Source organism: Perca flavescens, chromosome 2, assembly GCF_004354835.1.
Source record: "Perca flavescens isolate YP-PL-M2 chromosome 2, PFLA_1.0, whole genome shotgun sequence".
NCBI classification, from domain to species: Eukaryota; Metazoa; Chordata; class Actinopteri; order Perciformes; family Percidae; genus Perca; species Perca flavescens.
In genome coordinates this window covers 15,517,369-15,544,146 of record NC_041332.1, presented here as the reverse complement: position 1 = coordinate 15,544,146, position 26,778 = coordinate 15,517,369, and the positions used below count along the sequence as shown (strand labels likewise).

Below are 26,778 nucleotides of genomic sequence, written 5' to 3'. Positions count from 1 at the left end.
TTATTTACTGCACACAGGCTTGGGAGTTATGGGGCCCTATTATAACGATCTAAGCGCACGGTGTGAAGCGCCTGGCGCAGGTGCTTTTAGGGCGTGTACGAATCCACTTCTGCTAGTTAAACGGCGGAAAAAAGGGTCCGTGCGCCAGGCGCATTGTTTAAAAAGGTTGTACTTACATGTCTTAATTAATCATATCTGTGTTTTGGGGGGTGTAATAAACCAATCAGAATGTCATCTCCCATTACCTTTAAAAGCCAGGCGTGTTTGTACCTTGGCACATTGCTATTATGATGGCGGATTTGCTGAGCAGAAAAGGAGGCATTTTCAGGAGAAGAAACTGATCTGCTCGTGCGTGAAGTGAATGCTGCATTATTGACTTTAGACCAGGTTTTTGTTGGTCAATGGCGCGATCACTTTCCGCTGCCTCAAAATAGCAATAACGCCAAGAATGCACCTGAACACACCTCCCTGTAAGACCAGCACGCCCATAGGTGCACAGATGGGCGCAGGTGCATTTGCTATTTAAACAACGTGGACGCTGGACGGGAAATTGCCAACTGCGTCGGTCTTAACCTAGCAAAGACACCTGCATCGGGCTTTGCACTGCGCTGGGTGCAAGATAGGGTCCATAATGATAAATACAAGGAGATAATAGTCGACAAATTTGTCAAATGTCAAAGATTTTGCCATACAATTTACACCAATGAATCTACTCCTTTAATATCTCTTTGTAGTAGGCCATTGCAGTCAACGTGGTAAATCAATTAGCTACGGAAAGACAAATAGCTTAGCTTAGTACAATGACTGTAAGCAGATCGAAACAGCTAGCCTGCCTCTGTCTGTCAACCCCATGGTGACGACAAGACTCCAGTAAGTGACTGTGCAGAGCACATAACCCCCCCTAATATTATATTGTAGTTTTTGTACAGATTAAACAAACTATAACATGTTAATTAATTAGCTTCAGAGGTGCTGAAAGATGAATATTACATTTGGACTGTGCCAGGCAAGTTGTTTCCCCCATTTCCAGTCGTTGTGCTAAGCTGTAGCTTCATAGTTAATGGAAAAACATGAGAATGGAATTAATCTTCTTATCTAACTCTCAAAAATAAAGCCAATAATATGTCCCAAAATGCCAAACTATTTTGTTATAGCCATACTCTTTTTGCAAATATTTTTGAGTTAGTATCTTACTTTTACACCGGTTAACTGTTAAGTGCACATACTATGGACTGTCAAACACAGTTATCAGTTGGCCACATTTATATTGGCTACAGTGAACATTCAGGCAAAGTTCAATCTGGCTTTACATTTTGTTGTTGCATTTCAAAGAGTTTTTACATTTAGGATGAGGTTGATTTGTCATCCTTTTAGAACTCACACTGAACAGTACAGTAGATCTGCTTGAGAACTAAATTCTAACACTTTCCACCTATGCCACAAAGCATCTGGCTACTGGAAGGAAGCTTCTTTGTGTGACTTGAGTATAAAAATGTCATTAGGCTTATGTCTTTGTGCTTAACTTTTATTCTGGTTGACTCATTTTTATTTAATGTTTAACTTCTGATAAGCCCCAATTTCCGCCTTGAGAAGTCACAGTGTGTCTTTGTTCTGCATGTTGACAGGAGTTCTACTATTTGGACATGAACAGTTTGTTTGATTAGTAATAATGAAACTAGGCCACGCCAGACTGTGCTCAGCTGACAAACCAAACAGCCTTCTAAACTTGCACAAGGCTTTTTCTCTCTAATTATTAAACCTTCATGATATCAGAGTGATTGATGATTTTTGGCAAACAGAACCAATACACTTTGCTCCCTCTACTGAGCTATGTGGTTTGTGTTTACAGTTTTTCACAATCGCTATGACACTTTTTTCAATACTTTTAACAACTTTCCTAAACTCTTAACACAGTTAGCACAACATCCGTCTGTGTAGGCTATACAATTAACCCATTTCTTGTTGCTTTGACACAAAATGCATTCAGTTAACACAAATTTAAAATGCTTGAACTTCTTTTACACACAAGCTCCACCAAGACCAAAACAATGGATCTTCACTGCCAAATTTACAAATGCTTTCACACTGTATGTCAGAACAGATAGCATCATGTTCTAAACCTAACTTATAGGCTAAAGTCAAAGTGAACAGCTGATCATATTGTAAATTGAAACACAAATATGTTCCCTGCATTTTATATATGCATTTATTGAGAAACAGCTGATTGAAGCTATGCAAATAGATCGATCACAGCTGATTCCCTTCTAGGAAACACACTCAGGTGTTGAGGTTCTTTCAATCGCATGATCATATGGTAGTACAGTAAAAGAGGACCTATTTGAACAATATACTGTAGATGAACACAGAAAATAAGAAAAATGCCTTCACGAGGGAGAGGAAGAGGAGTACCAGGACAATTCTGTCTCTGTCTCCTTTTTTTCACAAACCGTACTTTCTATAAAGCCACTCTGAGATGGGTCAATCATTTTTTGTATTGAATCTCTGCAGCAAACGAAAGAAAATGGTGGCCGGGTTGGCTCAGTGGGTAGAGCATGCACACATATACTTGGAGGTTTATGCCTTGACGCAGATATCCAGGGTTCAAATCCGACTTGTGGCTATTTCCTGCTTGTCTTCCCCCTTTCTCTCTCTGCCCTTTCTCAACTAGCTGTCCTGTTGAATAAAGGCAGAAAACCCCAAAAAATAATCTTTAAAAAAATTTGCTAAACCCAACAAAACAAAAATGTAGAGGCTTCAACTGAAACTGCAGTGCAAAACACAATCTATGATCAATACAGTCACTTTTGTCTGTTGTATAAGGGCAGACCTGATACATAAAATTATGTAGTTTCTGTTATTCCATGGGATGTTAGTGTTTTTTATGACATTGTGCTATGATTGACTAAATGTTCCTGTTGGGAGAGAACATCTGTTAGTGTTTTGGAAGAATTATTTGATTTTGAGACATGATTACATTGTTTTGGTAAACACAGTGTATTGTGTTAGTGAATTATTGTATTTTGAAAATTGGTGTTGGAGTTTAGTTTACAATGTGTGATTTTGAGCATGAAATTAACCGTTTTGCCAATCGTGTGTTGTAGGTGTGTTGGTGCGTTAAGAGTTTAGGAAAGTTGTTAAAAGTATTGAAAAAAGTGTCATAGCGATCGTGAAAAACTGTAAAAAGTAACCTACAAAATAAAATAAAAATATGAGAAAGTAAAACAATTGAGACAATTTGATGGCACAATAAGAAGAAAGACAGAGAGGGAGCGAGAGAGAGAGAAAAAGAGAGAGGGGGAGAGAGGAAGAGAGGGAGAGATAAAAAAAAAAGCTGTTTCTGATTGGCGCAGACGGGACACGTGGACACCTGCATTTGCATATGGACAGACAGGTGATCGTGGGAGAAAATAGTTTTAGCTATACCGCGAACATACGTACCACTGACTGGATTAAGAGTTTTGTCGGTTTTCCAGAGCATCTTGCTTTGAACTAACAGTCATCACAGGGCACGTCGTCGGCCATTGCACCTGGACGCTCAAAAACCAGGCAGGTAGGCCTACATTTACATTTGAGCTGAATTGCTCAAATATCTAGGTTATCCCCTCAAAAGAAGACAACACGTAGGTCCTACCGGTCGAACAACAACCGAACATTTTCTGAGCGTCTTCGTGAGTCAGAGAGCCTGAGGAAGCTCCTTCACCCCTACAGTAGGCCTATCAGCGGTTTCACCTGTCATTTCGCAGCAGCAACAGGCTCACCTGAGCTGAGGGGCCAAGACACCGGTTAAACAGGTGTAGCAGGACCTGCTGCATTCCGCCGTGCGCAGACATGCAGCAGTCTGTGGCAACATAACGTTAAACTTTCGGTGGATGTGTCAGTGTCGGTGTGATTGTGTATGGGTTAGTGAGGAAATAGGTCTTTTCAGAGTCTGAATTAGTCAAACACCTTTTTCTTTCCAGGAGAAAAATTACCCGTGGCTGTCACGTTAAAGGACGTTAATGGTAGGCCCATGTATTATGGCACCATTATATTCATGAGTTTGATTAACTTGGTGGTTCCTATACTGTAGTTTTGGTGTTCTGTCCATGTCAACATATTATATGTTCATTTATGGACTCATTTACACTCATCCCAGTCACAAAGGTTGTCGTGTGTGAAGGATAGCAATGCAGGTATAGTATTGATTGATTTAATAAAGATGGAATTTCTTAGTAAAGATGTAACTTCTTTTGTTTTAAATATTCTGTACATTTAACTGCATTTCAGCATTTCAGAACAACAGTCAACACTTATTTTTATTCATCTGCTGATTATTTTCTCTATGTATTTTTTTGTCTATAACATATCAGAACATAAAGAGGAATTACATGCAGTGTGTGTGTGCGTGTGTGTGTGTGTGTGTGTGTGTGTGTGTGTGTGTGTGTGTGTGTGTGTGTGTGTGTGTGTGTGTGTGTGTGTGTGTGTGTTAGCTTTAATACTTTTCTGGTATTTCTTCAACTAGTCTACAGTTCTTGTCTTGACTAAGTCATGGCCGTGATATTTTTTTTAAAATTATTTCTCCATTATGGGGGTGGCTGTAGCTCAGTCTGTAGAGAGTTGGGTCGCTGGTTCCGGTCCCTGTACGGACCAAAGTAAGGCGTGGACTGGTAGCTGGAGAGATGCCATTTCACCTCCTGGGCACTGCCAAGGTGCCCTTGAGCAAGGCACAGAACCCCCCAACTGCTCAGGGTGCCTGTCCAGCAGTCGCAGCCCACTCACTCTGACATCTCTCCATTTGTGCTTGTAGAAGGACCTGAGCATGTGTGTGTATTTCAGGCCTGTGTGTAATAACAGAGTGAAAATTGTAATTTTAATAAAAAGAATAAAATAAAAAATATTAACTTGTGCTTTAACTCTGCACCAGATCGACCCATACTGTATGCATCTAACTTTCTCATGCATGTTGACCTGCCTTCCCCCTCCCCCCCACAATTTGTGATTTATGACTAAAAGGTGATTTAACACAGACGATAGGGCTGGGTGGTATGGAGAAAATCAAATATCACAATATTTTTGACCAAATACCTCTATCGATACCGCAATGATATTGTAGTGTTGACTATTTGTGCTTTCACAAAATATTTACACAATGAGATTTTTGATTAAATAATCCTCAATAATGTGGATATAATGACTAAGTGGGTAAAGGCAAATAATAGAACAGTTACAACAGTCTGGAAAATTCAGAAAATTACATAACTTTACTGTAATGCAGCCTTTAAAACCAGGAAAAAACAACTTATGCCATGTTACGATATTCAAAATCTAAAACGATATCTAGTACGATATATTGCCCAGCTCTAATAGACTACCTCTTTTCTTAATTAATGCTGACTAATCTAAATGATCTTTGTTTTTCCTCTCACACATAGAATCTTGGACAGTGACGAGACCCATTTGATCAATCCCAGATTTCGTCATTTTCACCGACGTGATCGAGACTTTTCTATTCCTCAGGGAGGTGAGTTCAGAGAAAACACTGTTGTTTGATCTATATATGTGTTTGCTTTTGGGGAGTCTTTGGGAACTTAATTCATATTATTAGGAAAGTTATTCTCCATACATATTTAATTTAAACTACCCTGTAGACAAATTACACTTGGAAATTCAGCATAGTTGATCTGCTATGCATTGACTGGAGGTTATACCACAAAATTACACAGTTCTCCCCAGGAAACTTCTTGGAAATGATTTGGATATTGCATACCAAAACATCACATGCTGCATGTAATCAATCAATAGTTTTATCTGGAGTTATACATTCACTGACCCCTCGGCCTGGCTTGCGTAGGATTCTCCCCTCCTTCCCAGCTGTCTGTCACCATGGCGATGCAGGTGTTAATCCCACCTGCATTGTCAGTGCTGTCCTTGCTCAGCTTGGCGCTGCTGCTGCTGCTGTGTGTCATCAGGAAGAAAAGAAGGATGGAGGGAACATACATGCCCAGTGCAGAGGAGAGGAAACAGACGGGATCAGCGGGATCTGAAAAACCTGGCCTGCCTCTCCCATTGCCCAAAGAAGAACGCCTCATATGATGAGCGTTTAGAAATAGACTCAACCCCCCCACCCCCCCACCCATGTCACTGTGTAAACCTGTGGATCAATACCTCCCATTTTCTGCTGTTGTTCCTTCCATTTCCCTGCATGAATGAAGAAATATGTCATTTGAGTTTCTGTCGTATTCCTTTGATCAAAATAACTCACTCCCTTTACTCTGCCACATGAGGAACATGAGCTGAAGTATATTTTGTATTTGTACGGAGGTTAGTATTTTTATTTTATTTTTTTTACTGTTCTGTGTATTTATATACAACACTCTGTTTTACACTACTTCCAGTTATGAAGTATATTGATTAAAACACTGAAAATGACTGTCATGCACTTTTATGTCAAGCTCTGAGAAGCTCAATTTATTAGAAAAAAAAAAGTATGTATGGTACACAAGGTGTTCTGTTAATAAACCAGATATGTGCACACCCAGTACTACGACTCTCTGTCCCTTTTTTCTTGGCACATTAAAGGAAAGGGGATGTTAGATGTTCAAAATGTTTAGTTTATTACCATTTAAGTTATTCAGATTCTGTGTAAAGACTCACCAAAATTCAATAATTATACTCCTTTGTCAGTTTAAGCAGATGAAGTGCTTACATGTCTCACACACATACACTTCCATCATACAGTGGCTGATATGCAAAACATAAATTTTCCTCAGTGTGTGAGAACTTCTTTATTGATACCATGCTTCCTTGATGCCTTAATTCTAAGTGCATTCAACATCATTTCATCAAGTATACAACATTCAGACAAATAAACAAATGTTTAAATATTTGCTAATTCATGGCAAGGTGTCGTATGTTTTTCTTATTATTATTGTCAATATGAACAAACCCAAAACATTAAAAACATGTCAGTGAGCCTCACTGGGTGACATGTCCCTTCATTATGATTAACATACATACTTTAGTTCATTTTAACTCAATCCCACGTACACTGTCCTGCTGAACCATATCTGTGGCTGATAATAGTTCCCAACAAATGCACTATTTACTCCAGTTTGTGTAACATTTGCTTTAAAGCGTAACTCTAGCCAAAATGCAACCTAGGGTCTTTTTGTGAATGTACCTAAGTACTAACTTTCGTTTAAAAGCATATTTAGGATGGAAGCGCCACTTTTAAGATTTACCGTATTCTCGTTTTTCAGTCAAATGGCCTTTTGAATGGGAGTGGTAGGGGCACTAGGTTGCATTTTGGTGAGAGTTACACTTTAAGCTACTGTGTTAGGAAATTACTGAGCCAATTTAAAATTAAAATAAAACTTTATATTTGTGACCCATTTCTATAGCAACAATTGGTTCTGGGGCTGAGATTCACAGACAAAAAAAAAAAAAAAAAAATTCAGAAAAAGACTTTTGTTGAAAGTAAGAAACTACAATATTTGTTTCTTAATATTAAATTATCATTTAAGCTTCAAATTTCTTCTTCAGGTCAGACACTTTAATTAGAGGCAGGCCTTCCTCGTCATTCCCCTCTGAGCGTTTTTTCTCTTCTGATATATTTGAGTCACATGGCGGGTGTGTTTGTACCTTCTCCCTGCTCCAAAGCACGTTGCCAGGTCTCCCAGGTTCAGCCAGTTCCTTGGTCTTGTACTTCACTTGAAAGCCCTGCCTTTGCGCTTGAGACTGGAAGCGCGCTACAGCAGATAGCACTTTAGGAGGAGAGGGAGTCTGTCTCATCTCCCGCTCCTCGTTCTTTACTGCTTCTTCATTCCTATTTTCCTGACCTGCTGCAAGTTTAGGATCAACAATGAGACCCTGAGGCCCAGGAGAAGCTGTGTGTCTCTTCATGTCCTCCTGTCTTTGCTGCTCCTCCTCGGCATTGGGATGAAGGGTATTCAGTTGTAAAAGTTTGTTTAAAGATTCTGCCACCTCTTCACCTTTCTCCTCCTGCTTCTCCTTTCCCTCTTCTTCTCTTGCTTTGCCCTCCTGCATTTCATTTGTTCCTGTTTCTATGTCTTGTCCCTCAGCTAGCTCCTCACTTTGATTTTGCTCGTCTTCCCTCTTTTCTTTCAACCCTTCATCCTTTTGCTTCTCAGCCAGTTCTTTCACAGGGTCCTCTCCTAAATTCCATCTCTTTTCTTGACCTTCTTTCTTTGTCTCTTCCTCTAACTTCACTTCCTTAAAGTTATTTCCGTTCACTATTTCTTTTTCTTGGTTCCCATTCATTGCTGCCTTCACTTCTTCCTGTTTCTCTCTGACCTCCCTCTGTTTGCTTTCTTGCTCCCCCACTTCACACGCTGCCAGCAGACTCTCTGTCACCTCCTCCTCTGGTACGCTGGTGTCCAGGCACAGCCAATCAGAGTCTTCCGTCAGGTCTGAAAGCTCCTCTGTCGTTTCCAGATTCCAGCTGTGCAGGCTGCCACTGCCGCTGATGGACAGAGACAGGCTCTCCTGGCTGGGGTTGGCTGGAAAACCGCGCTGGGCAAGACAACAGCCAATGTTAGACCAAACATTACATTTATGTGTGACCAGACAGAATGTCTGTGTGTCTGTGTGTGTGTGTGTGTGTGTGTGTGTGTCTGTGTGTGTGTTTGTGTGTGTCAGTTCTTCATCTTCTTACCTTTGTGATATAGTCATGGCTGTCCGGTCCAAACAGATCCAGGCTGCGTGTGCCATACAGAAGGCCGCGTTCGTGGGAGCTCCGGGAGCTGAGGGTGTCAAAGATCTCCCCCAGCAGATCCATCTCCTCCGAGTCACACAGTAAGGAATCTTCCCCCTCATCTTTATCCTTCTCTAGCTCAGAGTCCTCGACCACAGGCCCAGACACAGCTCTGATGCACAGAGATAAGAAACAGGAATGGTACAAGCAAGAAAATACATGCTGTGTATTCTTATCTTTTTCCTGGGCTTTTCTACATTTCTCCATCTCTCAGTTTCTCTCACCCATCCCATGTGTCTCCAGAGTCCTGCATGTCCTCCTCATTTCCGGTAACCCTATGTTTGTGAGCAGGCCGACGGGGACGTGACTGACATGAGGCAAAATAGAATAACAAAGCAAAGGGATAGCAACGCAACATTCACCCAACAAGAAATGGAGCAATAAAAGTAGCAACAATTGCACAAAGAAGCAGTGCAGGACAGTAGCATATGAATATTAGGTCATGAGAAGGATTTATGTGGATGGTACTGTTCCAATTTCATAAAACATTTAAAATAGACATGGGATTGTTTTTGAAACAGATCTCACCCTCCCGAAGTGTTGTGTGATTGGCAGGCGGTTCTGCAAGCAGTCAGATTTAGCACGGCGGTGCGACACAGATCCCCCTCTCTGTAGGGTGTGTTGTTCATTGTGGGCCTGCCACACACACACACACACACACACACACACACACACACACACACACACACACACACACACACACACACACACACACACACACACAAGGAAGAAGAATTACAATAAAACCACAGCAAAATTTGATTAAATCGAAGTACATACTCACATAAACGCTGACCCACCTTGTGCATCAGCAGGTTTTTCAAACCTGACTTGGTGAGACCTTTGGCCTGGGAGAGATCCAAACATTATAAATAGAGTTGTTTTGGTAATGCAGATTGAATTCACAGCTGAAAACACCTTGGTTTATACCTTATACTCACCCCCATGTTTGCTTTGGACTTCATGTTAAGGATGAGCGCTCCTCCCCCTTTCTGTCAAAAGTACAAGTGCATCTGTGTTGTACTTTGCGATAAGACTGGAACAAACTTCAAACAATTTTACTGAAGATTAAAATAACTTACCTTTAAATGACCAACCAACTGTTGATACGATTTGCTTCTCCCTATATAAACAGACAGAAACAAAATAGTGGTGGGTAATAGGAAATGTGCACACACACACACACACACACACACACACACACACACACACACACACACACACACACACACACACACACACACACCTGCAGCTGTTTCACACTTTAAGATTTCCTCCTCAAAGAGATCATCTGGTTCCTTCTCTTTGTTCAGAATATCCAAGCGACCATCAATGAACTAAAAACAAAAACAAATATTTGTTTTTATTATTATTATTTAATGAAAATATATAAGAATGCTCACTCATTTGCAACGTTTTTCTTTAATTCTCTTTCACCCAGCCCTTCACCAGTGTTATAATTGCAGTATCTGTCCAGCAGAGGGCACAGTGTGTACCTGTTTGAAGGACTGTAAATGAATGGCACTCTTTAGGAACTGCCTCATACTGGCAGACTTGTGATCTACAAACAGTTCCTCACTGAACCATATCTCACCCTCCTGTAAAGAAAGAGAGAGAGAGGCAAACAAAAGAGAAGAATTAATCCCAATAATACACATAGACAAAGAGCTGCCTTTAGAAATGACCAAATAGAAATGCAGAAAACACTTTAAATAGTTAAATATTTTTTTATAAATGCATACAAAAGTGAAAGAAATACATTTTAACAAACTAGTAATTGTTTACTCCCCTGTTGTCATTGTTATGATAAAAACCTTAAGTGTTAAATTCTGCAATGTGTACTTGCAATGTAACTTTTGAGTGATTGACCTTGTCATCCTGCAGCGCGTCCCTGTAACCTCCAAACAGCAGAGCCTGAGCTTTCAGGAAGGCCCTTGATACACCACAGCCAGGAGACACTGCCTGACGCTTCAAACACACCTTCAGCCCGGACATCTGGAGACATATTTACATTTATATGAGGGCTGAAACTGAAACTGCAGTTAAAAGCCTGTTTCCATTGCAGGAACTTTTCAGGAACCATTCCAGGAACTCAAGAATCTTTCTGTGTTTCCATCAGAGGAACCAGGGTTCCTGGCCCCAAAATGTCCCTGCTCTAGGTGTAGCACTTTCGGATTGCTAAGGAATTATTGGGGCAGAGTTTTAAATACTGATCATCACAGATTCATCCCACCTGTCGAGCTGCTACAACATGTAGGCTAGTGTTTACAGAAGCACCGGGTGAGTGCTTTGTTTCCTCAAGTGTAAAAGTTGCTGATATATAATTTATTAATCTTAATGGTTCTAGTGATGTGATTTAAACGCAAACAGGAGTGTGCAAAGGGGACCTTTACTTCTTAGTTTATTTCCTGAGTTTATTTCCTGTGGCTCCATATGTGCAAGGACACCTGTAACTTCTCCTTACTATAAAAATAGTTAAGTGTTAAGTGGGAGACAACTAAAAGACATACAATCGCACAAACCTACACACAGAGTATTTATTACAGTAGACAATTTATTACCACATCTGAAGGTATTCTTTTAAGGTCATCAAAGGGGGTTTCCAGAGTGTTTGTGTCCACATTCAGAATTACAACTTCCTCCAACCCGCGGCCCCTCACCCGCTGTAATACAGACACAGAGACACAGTATGAGGTGTTGGGACAAACCTGGTAGATATACTGTAGGTTTGGTAATATTTGAGTGATTTTAGTTTACCTCAGATAGACTGGTATGGACCCCTATTAGGTAAGGCATTGGTGCACTGTAACCAAATAAAAGAAGTGTGAATCCATTGTAGACAGACAGACAGACAGACAGACAGACAGACAGACAGACAGACAGACAGACAGACTTCTTACCAGCAGTAGTCCAGTAGATGTGGTGGTAGGACAGGGATGAAGATGTGTTGCCAGTACATGGGGTATAACACAGCACTGAGTGCATGCACGCAAGACGTCAGCTACACAATACAAAATGGACAACTGTTTCAGACAACAATAACACAAAGGACACACAAGCCTTTCTGTGTGGTCTGCCATATTACCAGGTATTAGGGAAAGTTCACTGAGAGGAAGCCTCTCTTTTGCAGGAACAGCCTGATAACATTCATGTGGGGGTTAAGGACCTTGCTCAACGGTGGTAATGAGGGAGGGACAAGCACTGCATGCTCTTTTCACTTTCCCCGGGATTAAACCGCAACCTCCCGGACAAGACACAAGCTCGCTTCTCTAATCTTTAGGCCACCACTGTCCTAATACAGAGCAGTGAAATAATCAAGTTAAATGGAGATTATTCTAGCTGCGCTGAGTTTGGTTTCCAAGTAGTCGCAGTCAGCAGACGCTAAAGTGGTTTCTGTCTCAACTAAGGTTAGGTGAATGTGTAGGGTTAAAAGTTTGAAATGTGTCAGTTATCACTATTAGTTAGGGTGAGTTTCCAGTGAGGTTCCAGAGATTGAACATGCATCTGTAGATAGACTTAAATAAATTCATATAAACAGAAGAGCACTGTCTTACAGTGCTGAGTTTGCTGGCAAAGATGAGGATGCGTCTCTCAAACAGCATGCTGGCATAGAGCTGGAGCAGGTTCCCCACATCTACTGCTACAATTAGCTCTGTCAAGTTCCTCTGGTAAACACACACACACACACACACACACACACACACAAGTTTATTTTTATATAGACCATTTCACAGTTATCATACATTCGAAATGCATCTAGTGTGTTTCCTGTTGCGGTCAAGGAAAGAAGAGTCAATACTCATCACATACGTCATTGGTGTCAAGCCAGTAGTATTTTACATGTATTTGACTGTAATAGAGCATCTTTGATATCAATAACTAACCAAGAGTGGTTGGGGGTGGCAGTAGCTCAGTCCGCAGGGAGTTGGGTTGGGAACCAGAGTGTCTCTGGTTCAAGTACCAGTACAGATCAAAGTACAGAGTGTACTTTATAAATTAAAAAAAAAGTATAAATTAACCATCAAACTGTTAGAGATATTTAATAACAGGATGGCTAATGAGCCTGCTTTATCAATAATGTTTCCTAATATTGTCGCCAAATTCAATATTCCACTATAAATTTGGACTTCTATCAATGAAAGCTAGTCTCCCCCAGGAGGAATTCTAAGTAATGACAACAATTCTGTTGGTGCATCCACATGATACAAGCCTTCCGTGATCGCACCCACCCCTCCTCCACACAGTTGCTACGTAGCCAAGGAGGACACGGAGGTTTAAAAAAACATGTGGAATTCTTCAGAAGAGGTAATTATGGAATACGTATTATGAATGTCGCCGGGCGACACCAATTTCTAAACACTGCTATACTGAGAAATCCAGAGAGAGTTTTGTGGAGCCAAGCTTTGTATCAACTCATTTGGCAATGGCTTGAATGTAACGGACGTTCATTATTTAAAAAAGGTTACGCACTAAAGCTTTAAGCTACCAGTAGCCTACTTTGTTGGTCAATGAATGTTAGCATTAGCACTTTGTTTAGCTAACGTCAGCCAGTAATATCCCTGTTGAAACGTCCTATATTAACTTGGAGATAAAGCTCCATAGTAAGAAATAATCCTCGCGAAGGTGTAAAAGACAGACAGGGAGCTGTCATGTTGGTAAGTGATAGCAAATGTTACACTACAGCCTCTCTATCTTAATTGTTGTCATGATTTATGTGGCGGACCTGTCCTGTTTGGAGACCAATAACAAGGAAAACAAACATGCACATTTTGTTAACAAAAATCAGTCAACATCACGTAATATGTTTATATTCTATTTTGTTGAAGCATTTTTTACTCAAAGGTGAAACAACACAGGTATGATAGGTTATAGTGGGACTTGCCATACCCGCCTTTAACTTCAATAGAACGAACCAAATTCTGGCACCAATACAATATTTTAATGACGTATGACTCTTCCTTCTTTTATACTTTCCCTTGGACACAGTGTGTGTGAATGGCATCAGCTGACAGGAAGTTAACAGGGACCCAGGCTGTTGCCTTGCAATAAAATTCCATTGAAATGGTATATTAACCCTGAGTTTAGTTTAATCTTCTGTACTCACATTTTCAGGGATGGAAGGGAGACTTCTGGGGTCTGGAGCGATGAAGTATGGAACCTGGTCAAATCCAATGAAACAAAACGTTAACAAGAAAACTGGGTAAATAAAATGGAAGTTTTTCTCGCTTTTAGCTGGCTTCAACCGGGATCAGATACAGGATTCCATTCCAAAATTCTGTAATAAAGCTGTTGTTAGATGCAATCTATCATCTAAACTAATTCCTTACTGTAACACAACCTCAAATTCATAATCCTTAAGTAACTTGATAGTATATATAGTGGGCATTTTTCTGCAATAGCCATTGAAAGTATTTATTCAGTATTTAACTCTCAAAATAGAAGCTCTCATTGTTAGTGGCAGAGTCCGCCATTTCTGCACTGGATTCAAATGGCCTTCACTATATTTACGCCATATCAGAGCTGTATAAATCATATTTTCTCAATTTTGACACTGTAATGTTTTAGATGAATACATGTTTCTTTTGAGTGGAGGATTTCTTATTTTGGAATGAAACTTCAAACAAAATGCCACAAGGCCTTTCTCCTAAGACAAAACATTTGTTGTGGGGTCAGTACAATAATGGGTTATTCATGGGTTATGGATACATAAAGTTAACAGCTCCAAAGGTCACAATGAATGGCAGACGTTAGTGCAAATCGTGTTAAGTTTGGCTTAAACATTTGATTAGACAGGTGAGTGACACACATCACATTTAGCCATCAAGCGCAGACAGCTAATGTTTTCCAGCAGGAGTTAGTCTGTATCAGCTCGGCCGTTATTCCAGACCACATGAACCCCTGTGGGACTCACCCCCTCTTGTCCCTCTGGGTGACCAACAGGATGGGACACCTCTGTGTTGACCAATAGCTGCTCTCCCTCAGAAAAAAACACAACACGCTAACCACTGACAGAAAACAGCCATAAAGTAAAGTGTGACTCCTGGTTCTCAATGGATAATTAGATATTTCAGCAGTTCGTGTAAATGTGACGTTATTGTAATCTATTGATACGTGTTCACGCAGACGTTTTTTTCGGTTTTTACGTGGCGGACAACACGAAAATGTGAAGTAACGTATTTCAATGGGAAGCATATTTTGCGGCCACAGCACGAAAATGGTAGGGAGTAATATAAAAAGCCGAAAATCCGCGGAGTTGGTCGGAGTGGTGGATGGGTCAAAACAACATAGGACTTTCACCCGGGCGAGCGGGGATCGCGTCCCGCGTGTGGTGCTTTGTTTGGCGTTTTGTCCCGCGTGTTACTGTGGCGCGTCTCCCGGCATTTAAGGCGCCCTTTCCCCGTAAGGTTTTTCCTAAACCCAACCTCTGCCATCCCGTTTTTGTGGCGCCTCCCTAGCGGGCCGCCTAGCAGGTGCCTCCCGGCTTATGGAGGATCCTTTTCGCCGCCTCATCCAGCGCGTCCCCAGCAGGCCGCTTTGCGGGCGCTCCCGGCTTATGGAGCGACCTTTTCGGCCGCCTCTCGGTGTCCTTTCCCCGAGAAAATAACGTGACATTTACACGTAAAAAACGAGAAAAATAACGTGACATTTAGACGTAAAAAACGAGAAAAACGTCTCTGTGAACACGAGAAAAATAACGTGAGATTTACACGTAAAAAACGAGAAAAACGTCTCCGTGAACACGTACAGATTAAGAATAACGTTGACATTTACACAAACTGCCTTGAGACTGGGTTGGCTATTTACCATTTGCAGAGTGACAGATCCAGCTGCCAGTGGTAAGGGCTGCTTGTAGAGTGCAGCCAGCAACGCTTTCGTCTCATTGGTCTGTTGAGAAGATGATAGTTGTTATGGTTAATGGTGGTCAAGCTTGAGTGGACTAATAGAAGAGCATAAAGAACACACACAAGCAATGGAAAGGAAACTCACCTGCCCTTTCGTGAGGTAATCAGCCAAGTTGTTAAGAAGTTTGTAAAAGACTTCAAACCATGGAAGATAACTGTAATCATATTTAATAAAATGGTATTAATCATGATGTTAAAGGCATGATTCAACTTGGCATGAGAATAACCCTCTCACACACATTCACATACTCTCACACAGATGTACCTGAGTATGCAAAGGCAGGTATTTGTGCTGTTGGTGAGACGGCAAAAGCCAAACCGCTGGCATCCCTCGAGGTCAGTCAAAACAAAAGTAAAGTGCTGCACGGCCACTCCCTCCCTCGCTCTGTACAGATGAATGTAGGGGGAGGTGGATATATAGAAAAACAGACTAGAAATATAACCTAGAGTAAAGTCAGTTTATACTCACCTTTGTATGTCATATGGGAAGCAGAACCTGGGCAATGTTTGACAAGACTCCTGGAGTGGGATAGAATTGTGTATGTAAAATGAAAAGTGAAAAATCACCTAAACAGTCTACAGCCATGATAGAGACTCTGTGAGTCTGTACACAGCACTGCTAACATATCCACACTGACAATGTAAATGTTAGGCAGGTATGATAGTATCTAATTAACATTACCACAAAGTACAGCTGTGGCTGATGGTAAGATTAGTAGTTTTGCAGGTATTGTGGTCATAACTAAAATATGATCAGATGATGGCACTAAATGAAACATCAGGGGATCACCAAAGTTTATATAATTAATCATGAGGGGGATATGCATGTCTGTACCAAATTTCATGGCAATCCATCTAATAGTTGTTGAGACATTTCACTCAAAACCTCATGGTGGCACTAGATGAAAGCTCAGGGGACCACCAAAGTCAGTAGGATTAATCCTCTGAGGACCATGAATGTTTGTAAAAATTTTTTTATTGCCAGACATCCAATTCTACTACAATAGTGGATTACAACTTTCTGACATATGGGGCATAATGTGCAATAGTAAAATGTATTGAGATATTTCAATCTGAAATAAAGTGGTGGGCCGACCAACCCACAGACCAACCAACATTGCAATACCTGGAGCCACACTGCTAGCATGGCTAAAAACAGATGCTTCAATACAAATAATACATCCACAAATCCATTAAATACTTTCCAAGAGAATGAGACATGAGTTACTACCTCATCGCTGAAGTCCTCTGGAAACTGAAACAGTACACCAGGATCTATAACATTAAAAAGAATGAATGAATGAATGAATGAATGAATGAAGGAAGGAAGAAACATCATGGCTAACACCCCCAAAACTTAATTTACAAAGTCGAGAAGCAAAGTATTCTAAGTGTTTTAAAGCTATTAGTGCATAGTTTCTGTCTCCCCCATGAGGAATTCTAAGTAATGAGAACAAAACTGTGGGCGCGTCCACATGATGCAAGCCTTACGTGACCGCGCACAGCCCCCACGCCCCCCTTTACACTGTTGCTAGTAGCCAAGGAGGACACGGAGGATTAAAAAAACATGACAGGCTCTTCAGAAGAGGTAATTAATTATCTTTACTCGAGTTTCTGCGCTGGAAAGACACCGGACGTCACAATCTTCTGACCAAAGCCAGACTGAGAAATACAGAGAGAGTTGTGTGGAGCTGATAGTCTTTTTTAAAAAGAGTATTCTATGGGTACTTAGGCCTTTATTTGACAAGACAGCTGAAGACATGAAAGGTGAGAGAGATGGGAAATGACATGCATCAAAGGGCCGCAGGTCAAAGTTGAACCCCGGCCCACTGCATCGAGGAGTGAACCTCTATATATGGGCGCCTGTTCTACCAACTGAGCTATCCCGGGAGCCGATAGTCTTAATTAGCTTTGAAGCAACTAATTTGGCAATGGCTTGAATGTAACAGATGTTCATAAATATCAAAAAGTTACACACTAAAGCTTTAAGGCAATAATGAGTGAAAAAGAATGTTGCGACAAATTATTGAAAATGGGCAAAGTAAATAAATGTTTTAAGTCAATATCAAAAGTATTTGATATGTTTTGCCCCTTCAGCCCACAACCAGCTGCTCAGTCAAATACCACAACATGCTCCCATCTGATTTGAGTGTGACTAGACAGGCTGTGTGGTTTTTCTGATCACATGACAGGAAGTATGAGCAGCTCTCAGTTTAGCAGAAACATATTCAAGTCTTGATGTTATAGATAAATGAATTACTGTTGCTTTTTTGAGTTTAAAGCGAATTTCACATGGCCAATAAAAGTCAGATTGGTGCAGTGAAAATGACAAGAAGAAGGTGAATAGAGTCACAGGATAAATTTGAGGAACAATTTTAATCAACTTCTCTGTTACTGACAAATCACTCTGCACATCAAAACGGTTCTATAACAGACAGCACGCTTCAAGTACTCTTGGCTGAAACACAAGCTGGGAATCATAGTAATTTCAAATACTACATTGGCAGGTGTGCTAGTGAAAATGAAGGCAGGGGACTCACCTTTGTCTCTGGCTACGGGGCAAGTTGCTTCAAAGAACCAGTAGAAGGTTCGCTCAGGGTTTTCTCTGACAGGAAAGAGATTCACAGCACTGATGTGAGATTCCGCATCCAGTGTTTTATCCACCAAAACATGTCCTCATTAATGCTGAGACATGCAGTAATTTTGCCCAACCTTTATCATATTACTCAAATTATAATTTCCCAAAACCTACAAGATCTCAGGATGTTATGAAACAAGTGTGCTGATAAGGACAAAGGTAAACTGTGATAGAGTTAAGTGCAGTGGTGGAATGTTAATAAGTACATTTACTCAAGCACTGTACGTGTACAATTTTGAAGTACTTGTACTCTACTTGAGTATTTTTATTATTTTTTTTATGCTACTTTCTACTTCTACTTCACTACATCTCAGAGGTAAATTATTGTACTTTGTATTCCACCACATTTATTTGTTAACTTTAGTTTATAGTTACTTTGCAAATTGAGATTATGAATACAAAATATCAATCAACTAATAGATGATGATGTGTTATTATACATTAAACTACCCAGCAATATATAAAGTAGTTTTAAAAAGTGCTGATTATGCAGAATGGCCCATTTTAGAATAATATATATTCTAAATGATAATTATGATAATTATTGATGGATTAATGTGTTCATAAGTTTGAGTTAACTTTAAATGCAGTGCTTTTACTTGTAAAAGAGTATTTCTAAACTGTATTATTGATACTTTTAAGTAAAATATATGTTTCTCCACCTCTGGTTAAGTGTGATTAACGTTTTCAAAAGTTGTTCATACACAGTAAACACAGATGAACATCCTGCTCTGTTCTGAAGAAGTACAGATCGACCATGAAGTGTATGGCAACACATAAAAGGCAACAGACTTGCTGCAGGAAACTTCCTGTGCAGTTGTGAGAGGAAGTAATAAAAACCACAAGAACAGACTGACAGGCAGAGTGATGATGGAAGGTGAGCAAAAATGACATGATTAACTCACTTCAGTCTGGAGCCCATACTGTCTGGATGTGTCTGTGTCCATGTGTTTGTCCAGGAGGGCAGAGATCTTCAGCAGGTGTATCAGATGATAGTCATTACTCTGATGTAGCACTGGTGCAAACGGAGGCGGACAACAGCGGTAGCAGCAGTCTGTACAATCAGCGCAATCGGAGTGACAGAACACTTCCTGATCTATGTCAGTATGTGTATACGTACGTACAGTATGACGTCTGCTATAAGACCACCTCTCTTAGATCTCAGCATCATATTCACTTCTCTTAGATTTCCATTATATGTCCTTTGTTTTTTTCCCCGTTTCCTTTAACACTAAGACTAGGTCTTCTCATTTATTAAAAAAAAAAAATAAATAGCAGCCATCATGTCAAAAGGTATAGCTTTCAATTACAAAACACAAATCGTATGTATCTGCATGAGCAGCTAAAGCACTTATTTGTAGAAATAGCATTTCTGTTTTGTGACCTCAATGAGATTTGCATTAAAAAAAAATCCCCTTCATCGATCCACTTTTTTATTCATCTATGCACTTAACCATGATAACTACTAATGCCTGATACATAATTATATAAAGATAAACTGCAGTTGCTCGAATAAACAGGCTTCAAAATCCTCTGCCTTTTCTATAAAGGAGTACATTATGACAGCACATTTGGTGTGCTGTCATAGAGGCAACAAGGCATCCACATCCTGCTCAGAGAGGCACTAAACGCATGTATCTCATTACTGTCTCCTAGTGGTGTTAAAGCATAACTGCCTAATCTGTAGACAGACTATTCAAGTCTCCATTTTGGTTTGCCTTCAAACTGTGACATCTCAAGTAAACCTGGAAGCCAAATTGTGCATCATCAAAAGGTTTTTGATACTCTGTTTGGTCTTTAATGCATGCAAGTAATTTAATGTATCACACAGAAGAACATCAAACACACAAAGGCATATTTTCCAACAAATTTATTTCAGTCAATTCCAAATTAGACAAGTGTTAAAATGCGCATGAGTTCAACAGTTTCAGTTCAATACTTGGCCCAGGTACTGAAATGATAGTGATAAATGAGCATAAACAAGAAAGCTGCTGACAAAAGACCACAAGCACACCTGTGTTAGCTACCTCTATATGAGCACTGAGACGGGAGAGTCAATTTAATTTTGTGAATCAAACTCTGGCTGGAGGAAAGGGGGCTGTCAAAGGAAGAAAGAGGAGAGGCAGAGAGAAGGATTACAAGAATAAGAGAACAGGGAAATGAGAGTACTGTGAAACAAAAGTCGGAGAAAAAGAGCAGAGTGGTAGTGTAATAAGTGGATGGATGGTTGGATAGAGTTATAACCAGTGCAGTTGGGAGATGATGAGTGATTTTAGCCAGACCTTAGCCCAGAGATTAGGCCACCTCCTCTTCTCCCTCCTCCTCAAACTCTCCCTCCTCAGCCGTGGCATCTTGGTACTGCTGGTACTCGGACACCAAGTCGTTCATGTTGCTCTCCGCCTCTGTGAATTCCATCTCGTCCATGCCCTCGCCGGTGTACCAGTGGAGGAAGGCCTTGCGGCGGAACATGGCAGTAAACTGCTCAGAGATGCGCTTGAACAGCTCCTGGATGGCCGTGCTGTTGCCGATGAAGGTGGCGGCCATCTTGAGCCCACGGGGTGGGATGTCGCACACAGCCGTCTTGACGTTGTTGGGGATCCACTCCACAAAGTAGCTGCTGTTCTTGTTCTGCACGTTCAGCATCTGCTCGTCCACCTCCTTCATGGACATGCGGCCGCGGAACACGGCGGCCACGGTCAGGTAGCGGCCGTGGCGCGGGTCGCAGGCGGCCATCATGTTCTTGGCGTCAAACATCTGCTGCGTGAGTTCGGGCACAGAGAGGGCTCTGTACTGCTGGCTGCCTCTGCTGGTGAGAGGAGCGAAGCCAGGCATGAAGAAGTGCAGACGAGGGAAGGGCACCATGTTGACGGCCAGTTTGCGCAGGTCAGCGTTGAGCTGGCCTGGGAAACGCAAGCAAGTTGTCACCCCGCTCATGGTGGCAGAGACCAGGTGGTTGAGGTCTCCGTATGTGGGTGTGGTGAGCTTGAGGGTGCGGAAGCAGATGTCATACAGGGCCTCATTGTCGATGCAGTACGTCTCGTCTGTGTTCTCAACCAGCTGGTGGACAGACAGGGTGGCATTGTAGGGCTCCACCACTGTGTCCGACACCTGGGGGCACACAGTGCAAAGGTCAGAGGGGGATAAAAAGACATAAATAAAAGACACTATTAAGCAGTGTGGCGTGATCAATGTACCTTAGGAGAGGGCACCACACTGAAAGTGTTCATGATACGATCGGGGTACTCCTCACGGATCTTGCTGATGAGCAGAGTTCCCATACCAGAGCCAGTACCACCACCCAGGGAGTGTGTAAGCTGGAAACCCTGCAGGCAGTCACAGCTCTCAGCCTCCTTCCTCACCACGTCCATGACCGAGTCCACCAGCTCAGCTCCCTCTGTGTAATGGCCCTTTGCCCAGTTGTTACCAGCTCCACTTTGGCCTGGAAGGAAAGGGTTCATTACAATCCGCCCTTTAAATATCCTGCCTTATTTATCCTGCCAAAAGGTCTTCGTTCATAATTTAAACTGATCTATATGGAACACAACAACTCTATCTAATATGCTGATAATTAAAATGACCTTTCCTTTTCCTATGTAATAACTAACTTATAAATGTGTGTAAACTGACAAACTGTTGGTCAAGTGTTCACCTCAGTGTAACATTAAAATAACCATGAAATTTATGAGCAGTGAGAAAGCTTAAGGAAGTCTGTGTGTGTGTGTGTGTGTGTGTGTGTGTGTGTGTGTGTGTGTGTGTGTGTGTGTGTGTGTGTGTGTGTGTGTGTGTGTGTGTGTGTGTGTGTGGCGGATCATATACCAAAGACAAAGTTGTCGGGTCTAAAGATCTGTCCGAAGGGGCCAGAGCGGACAGAATCCATAGTGCCGGGCTCCAGATCCACTAAGATGGCCCTAGGTACGTACTTTCCACCTGGAAGACAAATGCATGTGTCAAAACTGATTTTATTAGAAAAGAAAAGACAGAGTATTCAAACACCAAGCAGCTCGCAAGACATGTTTGTGGTTGCTTCTAACAGTCCTGACCTGAAGCCTCATTATAGTAGACGTTGATTCTGTCCAGCTGCAGGTCACTGTCTCCATGGTAGGTTCCTGTTGGGTCGATGCCGTGCTCATCACTGATCACCTCCCAGAACTACAGACAGTCGATGGGTAAAACCAGTCAATAAAAACGTGCATAACACATTTAGCTTGGTATAGCCGGACTAATTTGCAAATGCGTATTAGTCTGAAACCAGCCAATTATGTCCAGTATTCTACATTCAAGCAAGATGCTCCTCTGTCATTCATTGTTAAACCCACCCTATGTGAGATTAAATGTTGTGATTGGCCACAGTTTCTAGACGGCTGGAATTCTGAAACATGAGCTTGCCCCAAAATAATATTTTAATACATTTGAAATTCATCAACCTCAAATCACTCTTTGGTTCACACAGATACCTTCAGAAGATGGGATGATCTATATTTGAAATGAGGCTAATGCAGGCTGATGCAGGCATATTAATAAAATACCAGCTTATCAGGCCTAATTATCCTTGCAATGAAATATGGCCTGTCTTATATTTGTGTGTCTTAAAAATATGCATTCATGCATGCATTCGGTGTCCGAGCCACACCCTCTCTCTCTCTCTCTCTCTTTCTCTGACCACCACACACACACACACACACACACACACACACACACACACACACACACACACACACACACACACACACACACACACACACACACACACACACACACACACACACACACGTCTATTTAAAGGGCATCAGCGAGAGCAGCGGGGATGTCTCGGCTTGCCACCGCCCATCCTAAAGGATGCTATTGTACGCTGCATTCAGTCTTATGCAACCCTCTCCAATCCACACTGTGTTGACCTATTTAGTATTTCCTGTGGACATCATGGCCTCTTAACAGCCGAGACTTAGGCATAGAGACTGCTAAACTTGAATCCAATCACATAAAACCGAGTGCAGTTAACAGGTAGATCAAAACGGGTCTGTACGTGTTTTCCTTACCTTTGCTCCAATCTGGTTACCGCACTGCCCGGCCTGCAGGTGCACGATCTCACGCATGTTGTCGCTGCGGTGTGGGGAGTCTCACAGAGAAACAGGGGGACGCTGACGAGTGGCTCCGGTTCTTCGGCTGTTCGTTCCTGCCACTCCCGGTTCTGTCGACAGTCTGGCTGAATGGCGGAGGAGTTGTGGCTGCGTTGTAAACTCGCCCTCCCTCCTTCCGCGGCTGCGCCGTTCATCCCGGTGCTGCAGCATGACGTCATCTCCATGACAACGGGAACCGGGCACTGCCGGAAAACTGGCCTGTCTGGGCCTGGGCTCATGGATGTATGAACATCTGGACTGGTTTGTTGTTGTGGGATTGACATTTATGTGAGATAACACTGTAAGGATAACTTCATTCTTTAAACTTGATTCAGCTTGTGAAGAAGTTGAATAAAGATTGACCCTGAGTGTGATGGTGAAATCCAGGGCTATTCAATTGGAAAAATCCTAAATAAACTGTAGAAAGGCAATGTTTCTAACATAACAGCTGTGACATTGTATTTAAACACTTTTGCATGGGCTTTCTTTAGTAATTTCCTGCATAATAAGAAATAATGTTAATGTTATGGATTCACTTGTGACATGCAGAGACTTGCAGTAATGTGAACTTGCTTTTGGATGACATTTCCTTTATTTCTTATTTTGCTGTATTTATTAATTTGAAATAGTTTTTTTAAATGTATTTATCTGTTTCCTACCTCATTAGACGGTTTCCTCCTAAAGTCTCATATTATCTAATGAGCCGCCTATGTTTACCTGCAAATATTGTAGTATCCTGGTTACGAGTACAATCCTGGTTTTGATTATATTCAGGATGTGATGTGCATGGAACATAGACAAACCTCTTATGTAATTTTGGCCGTGGGGCAAAAATGTGCTGTTGGGCCCTTTTCCAACCCCTCCCACTGCCCTCTGTGAATTGCACATGTACAGGCTCAGTATTTGTCAAACAAACTTGGTCCTATGGCTCAACATCTATCCGTATCTGAAGGCAAACGTGTTTATGCCTGGTTTGAAATGTGCAACTCCTGGGCTGCTAAAACCAAATTTCCAGAGAAAAATACAAAGGAAATGACCTCAACAGTGAATATCTTGCATGAACAAACCAATTCAATGTGGTCCATCATTAGGAAGCAGCTCTTTGTTTTGTTTGTGCTGTTGCCCATAGAGACAGGAAGTTTGAAAACAGACTGGAAGGGATTCGGGAAGGAAGAAGAATGTGATAGTCAGCAAACAAGATGGCATTCCCCAACCTTGTCTTGCATGCGTCTAAAGAGAACATCAAAGGTGAGTAAGGAGGTGAAATCCAATCGCAAGTGATCTGACTACTCACCGAAGAGCAGTCATATATCATAAGGATACTGACACAATCTGGATAGTATATTCATGATTGTAGGTCATGCTCACACATAAACTGGGACACAACATGGTCACATTTGTTTCTATCAAACTGCCTTTTCTTACCTTATATGACCTTACACCAGGGGTCTTTGATGTTTTTTAAGCCAAGGACCCCTTAACTGAAAGAGACACGGAGCAGGGACCCCCTACTACATATATTGTATAAAATGAAGTTGCATATTAAACTGGGCTTACTGTACAATAACATGTAGGGCAGACTAAAGCCTTTCTACATACCTTTTTAGTGCATATTAAGCTATTAAAATAATAATTATTGGCATGATTTTATAAATCATGTTTTAAAGGTGCAGTAGGTAAGCCTTATAAAACTAACTTTCTGTCATATTTGCTGAAACTGACCCTATGTTCCAGTAGAACTACATGAAGCAGGTAATTATAATTCTCCCTTGTAGGGTGAGGGGCTTAGGAGACCTTTTTGGGCTTTAGCGGAAAGGGGGTGATTTTTAAGCTCCACAAAAGTAATATAGTGCATTATATAGCCACTTTGCACATGTTGATTATCAAATGAGGTTTTTAAGTGCCTTCTAAAAACATAACCTTTTAGCCTTGAGCTGCATATCTTGTTTGGTCTGCATGTTGTTAATATAAAATCTTTTGAGTGCGCCTTTATTATTTATTTTCAAACAATACATTATCTGTATTTCAGAATTACATTACTTTAAGCAAACCTGACAGTAATCTTCTACTTATGCTAACCCTTTTTCCTTTTCTGATTTCCTGTATTCAGCACTGCTTAAAAGTGAGGAAAGTTATAGTTCTGAATGTTCTGGTTTATATTTGGGTTTACAACAACATTCAGTAAGTACTATATGTCACTGTCAAAGATATCTTACCAACCTGGCTAAGCAGGTAACTGCCCCAAAGCTCCAGACACAGGAACCTCAAAGACCTATATTATTATAAGCAACCAGCTGCATAGGGCAGCCTATATGGCACAATTTGTGCCACCCTAAAGATCACTTTTCTCTACTGGAAGGGCAGCCTACAGGGTATTTTAATATGTTGTCCTAATTAATTGCACTCTAGAGGGCATTTCATCGTGTTCTTCATTTAAGGGCACCCTAGACGGCATCATATAATTATGGGTGAGGCTATTTGCACCCCTGGTACAATTAGCAGAGTATGCTATTTGTACCCTGGTGCAATTAGAAGTGCTATTTGTACCCTGGTGCAATTAGAAATGAATGCTATTCGTACCCTGGTGAAATTAGAAATGAATGCTTTTTGTACCCTGGTGAAATTAGAAATGAATGCTATTCGTACCCCGCCGGTGCACACAGCAATGTGTTCTATTAATACCCTATCTGGTACAAATGTCAATGTATGCTATTTGCACCCCTGTGCATTTACAGTACCTTGGCATATATTTAAACACAGTTATCCATACTACTCATGTATTACACCTTTTTGGAATATTATCGCCCTGACATTCTTACCCTAACCATAACCAATCCCACTCCTCTTGCCTAAACCTAACCAACCCAACCAGAGCAGGCATATTCATGAGTCTTCCCCTACCACCCTGCAAAACAAATGTCGCGTTCGGGGGCCCTGGCTTGCGCAATTGCATGCAAAATATCCGATCCAAAATGAATTGGATCAGATAATTTGAACTCCGGCAAATCGAACTCCAGACTCCGAGACCAAAGCTCAGTGTTCTAACCACTCACCTATAATTTCTTACTGGATATCATGCAACTGTTTACCACTTGGTGTCTTCAAGCCTCGGTTGCTAGGTAACCATACTGTATACAAAAATATAGGAAGAAGTTCCACTCCCTCGTTACTTCTGGCTTCTGAACTGGTTGCAGTTCCACCAGAAATCCATATTGGGGGCGCTCACAGGCCAGTGCAGAATGAATGGGTCTCTATGGAGCTATACCCCTCAAAACCCACTTTTCTCAGGATATAATTTTTTGTCTAGTAATTTGAATGTTGCATTCGAAAGGGGAGGCTAAGAAAATACACACTGCTGGGTGTTAAAAT

At 41.3% G+C, this 26,778-nt stretch overlaps 2 protein-coding genes and 1 long non-coding RNA gene across 4 annotated transcripts; 1 reads left to right on the top strand and 2 right to left on the bottom strand.

Moving 5' to 3' along the window:
• Positions 1–3,397: 3,397 nt before the first annotated feature.
• On the top strand, positions 3,398–5,840 carry LOC114572433 (uncharacterized). The gene is made up of 3 exons (XR_003694770.1): positions 3,398–3,550; positions 5,412–5,500; positions 5,831–5,840. It is a non-coding gene; the product is annotated as an uncharacterized LOC114572433 (long non-coding RNA).
• Positions 5,841–7,224: 1,384 nt separating this feature from the next.
• dennd1c (DENN domain containing 1C) lies at positions 7,225–19,377 on the bottom strand. 2 transcript variants are annotated; one of them, XM_028566855.1, is made up of 23 exons: positions 19,198–19,377; positions 18,195–18,259; positions 16,886–16,929; positions 16,124–16,173; positions 15,920–16,039; positions 15,740–15,809; positions 15,557–15,637; positions 14,664–14,729; positions 13,857–13,910; positions 12,307–12,417; positions 11,653–11,753; positions 11,510–11,555; positions 11,314–11,415; positions 10,622–10,747; positions 10,249–10,350; positions 9,999–10,089; positions 9,835–9,875; positions 9,694–9,744; positions 9,553–9,600; positions 9,281–9,388; positions 8,977–9,059; positions 8,654–8,864; positions 7,225–8,511 (listed from the first exon to the last, which is right to left on the bottom strand). In XM_028566855.1, the coding sequence occupies exons 1-23, from the start codon at positions 19,212–19,214 to the stop codon at positions 7,498–7,500; spliced, it is 2,802 nt and encodes a 933-aa protein (XP_028422656.1). In that variant the 5' UTR covers positions 19,215–19,377; the 3' UTR covers positions 7,225–7,497. The 2 variants fall into 2 exon arrangements, with proteins under 2 accessions (XP_028422656.1, XP_028422657.1); XM_028566856.1 differs by lacking the exon at positions 14,664–14,729.
• A 770-nt stretch (positions 19,378–20,147) lies between these two features.
• Positions 20,148–23,563, bottom strand: LOC114564553 (tubulin beta-4B chain). The gene is made up of 5 exons (XM_028591959.1): positions 23,329–23,563; positions 22,333–22,441; positions 22,109–22,219; positions 21,487–21,731; positions 20,148–21,400 (listed from the first exon to the last, which is right to left on the bottom strand). Exons 1-5 carry the CDS (start codon positions 23,383–23,385, stop codon positions 20,588–20,590), a joined length of 1,335 nt encoding a protein of 444 aa, XP_028447760.1. The 5' UTR covers positions 23,386–23,563; the 3' UTR covers positions 20,148–20,587.
• Positions 23,564–26,778: the final 3,215 nt, after the last annotated feature.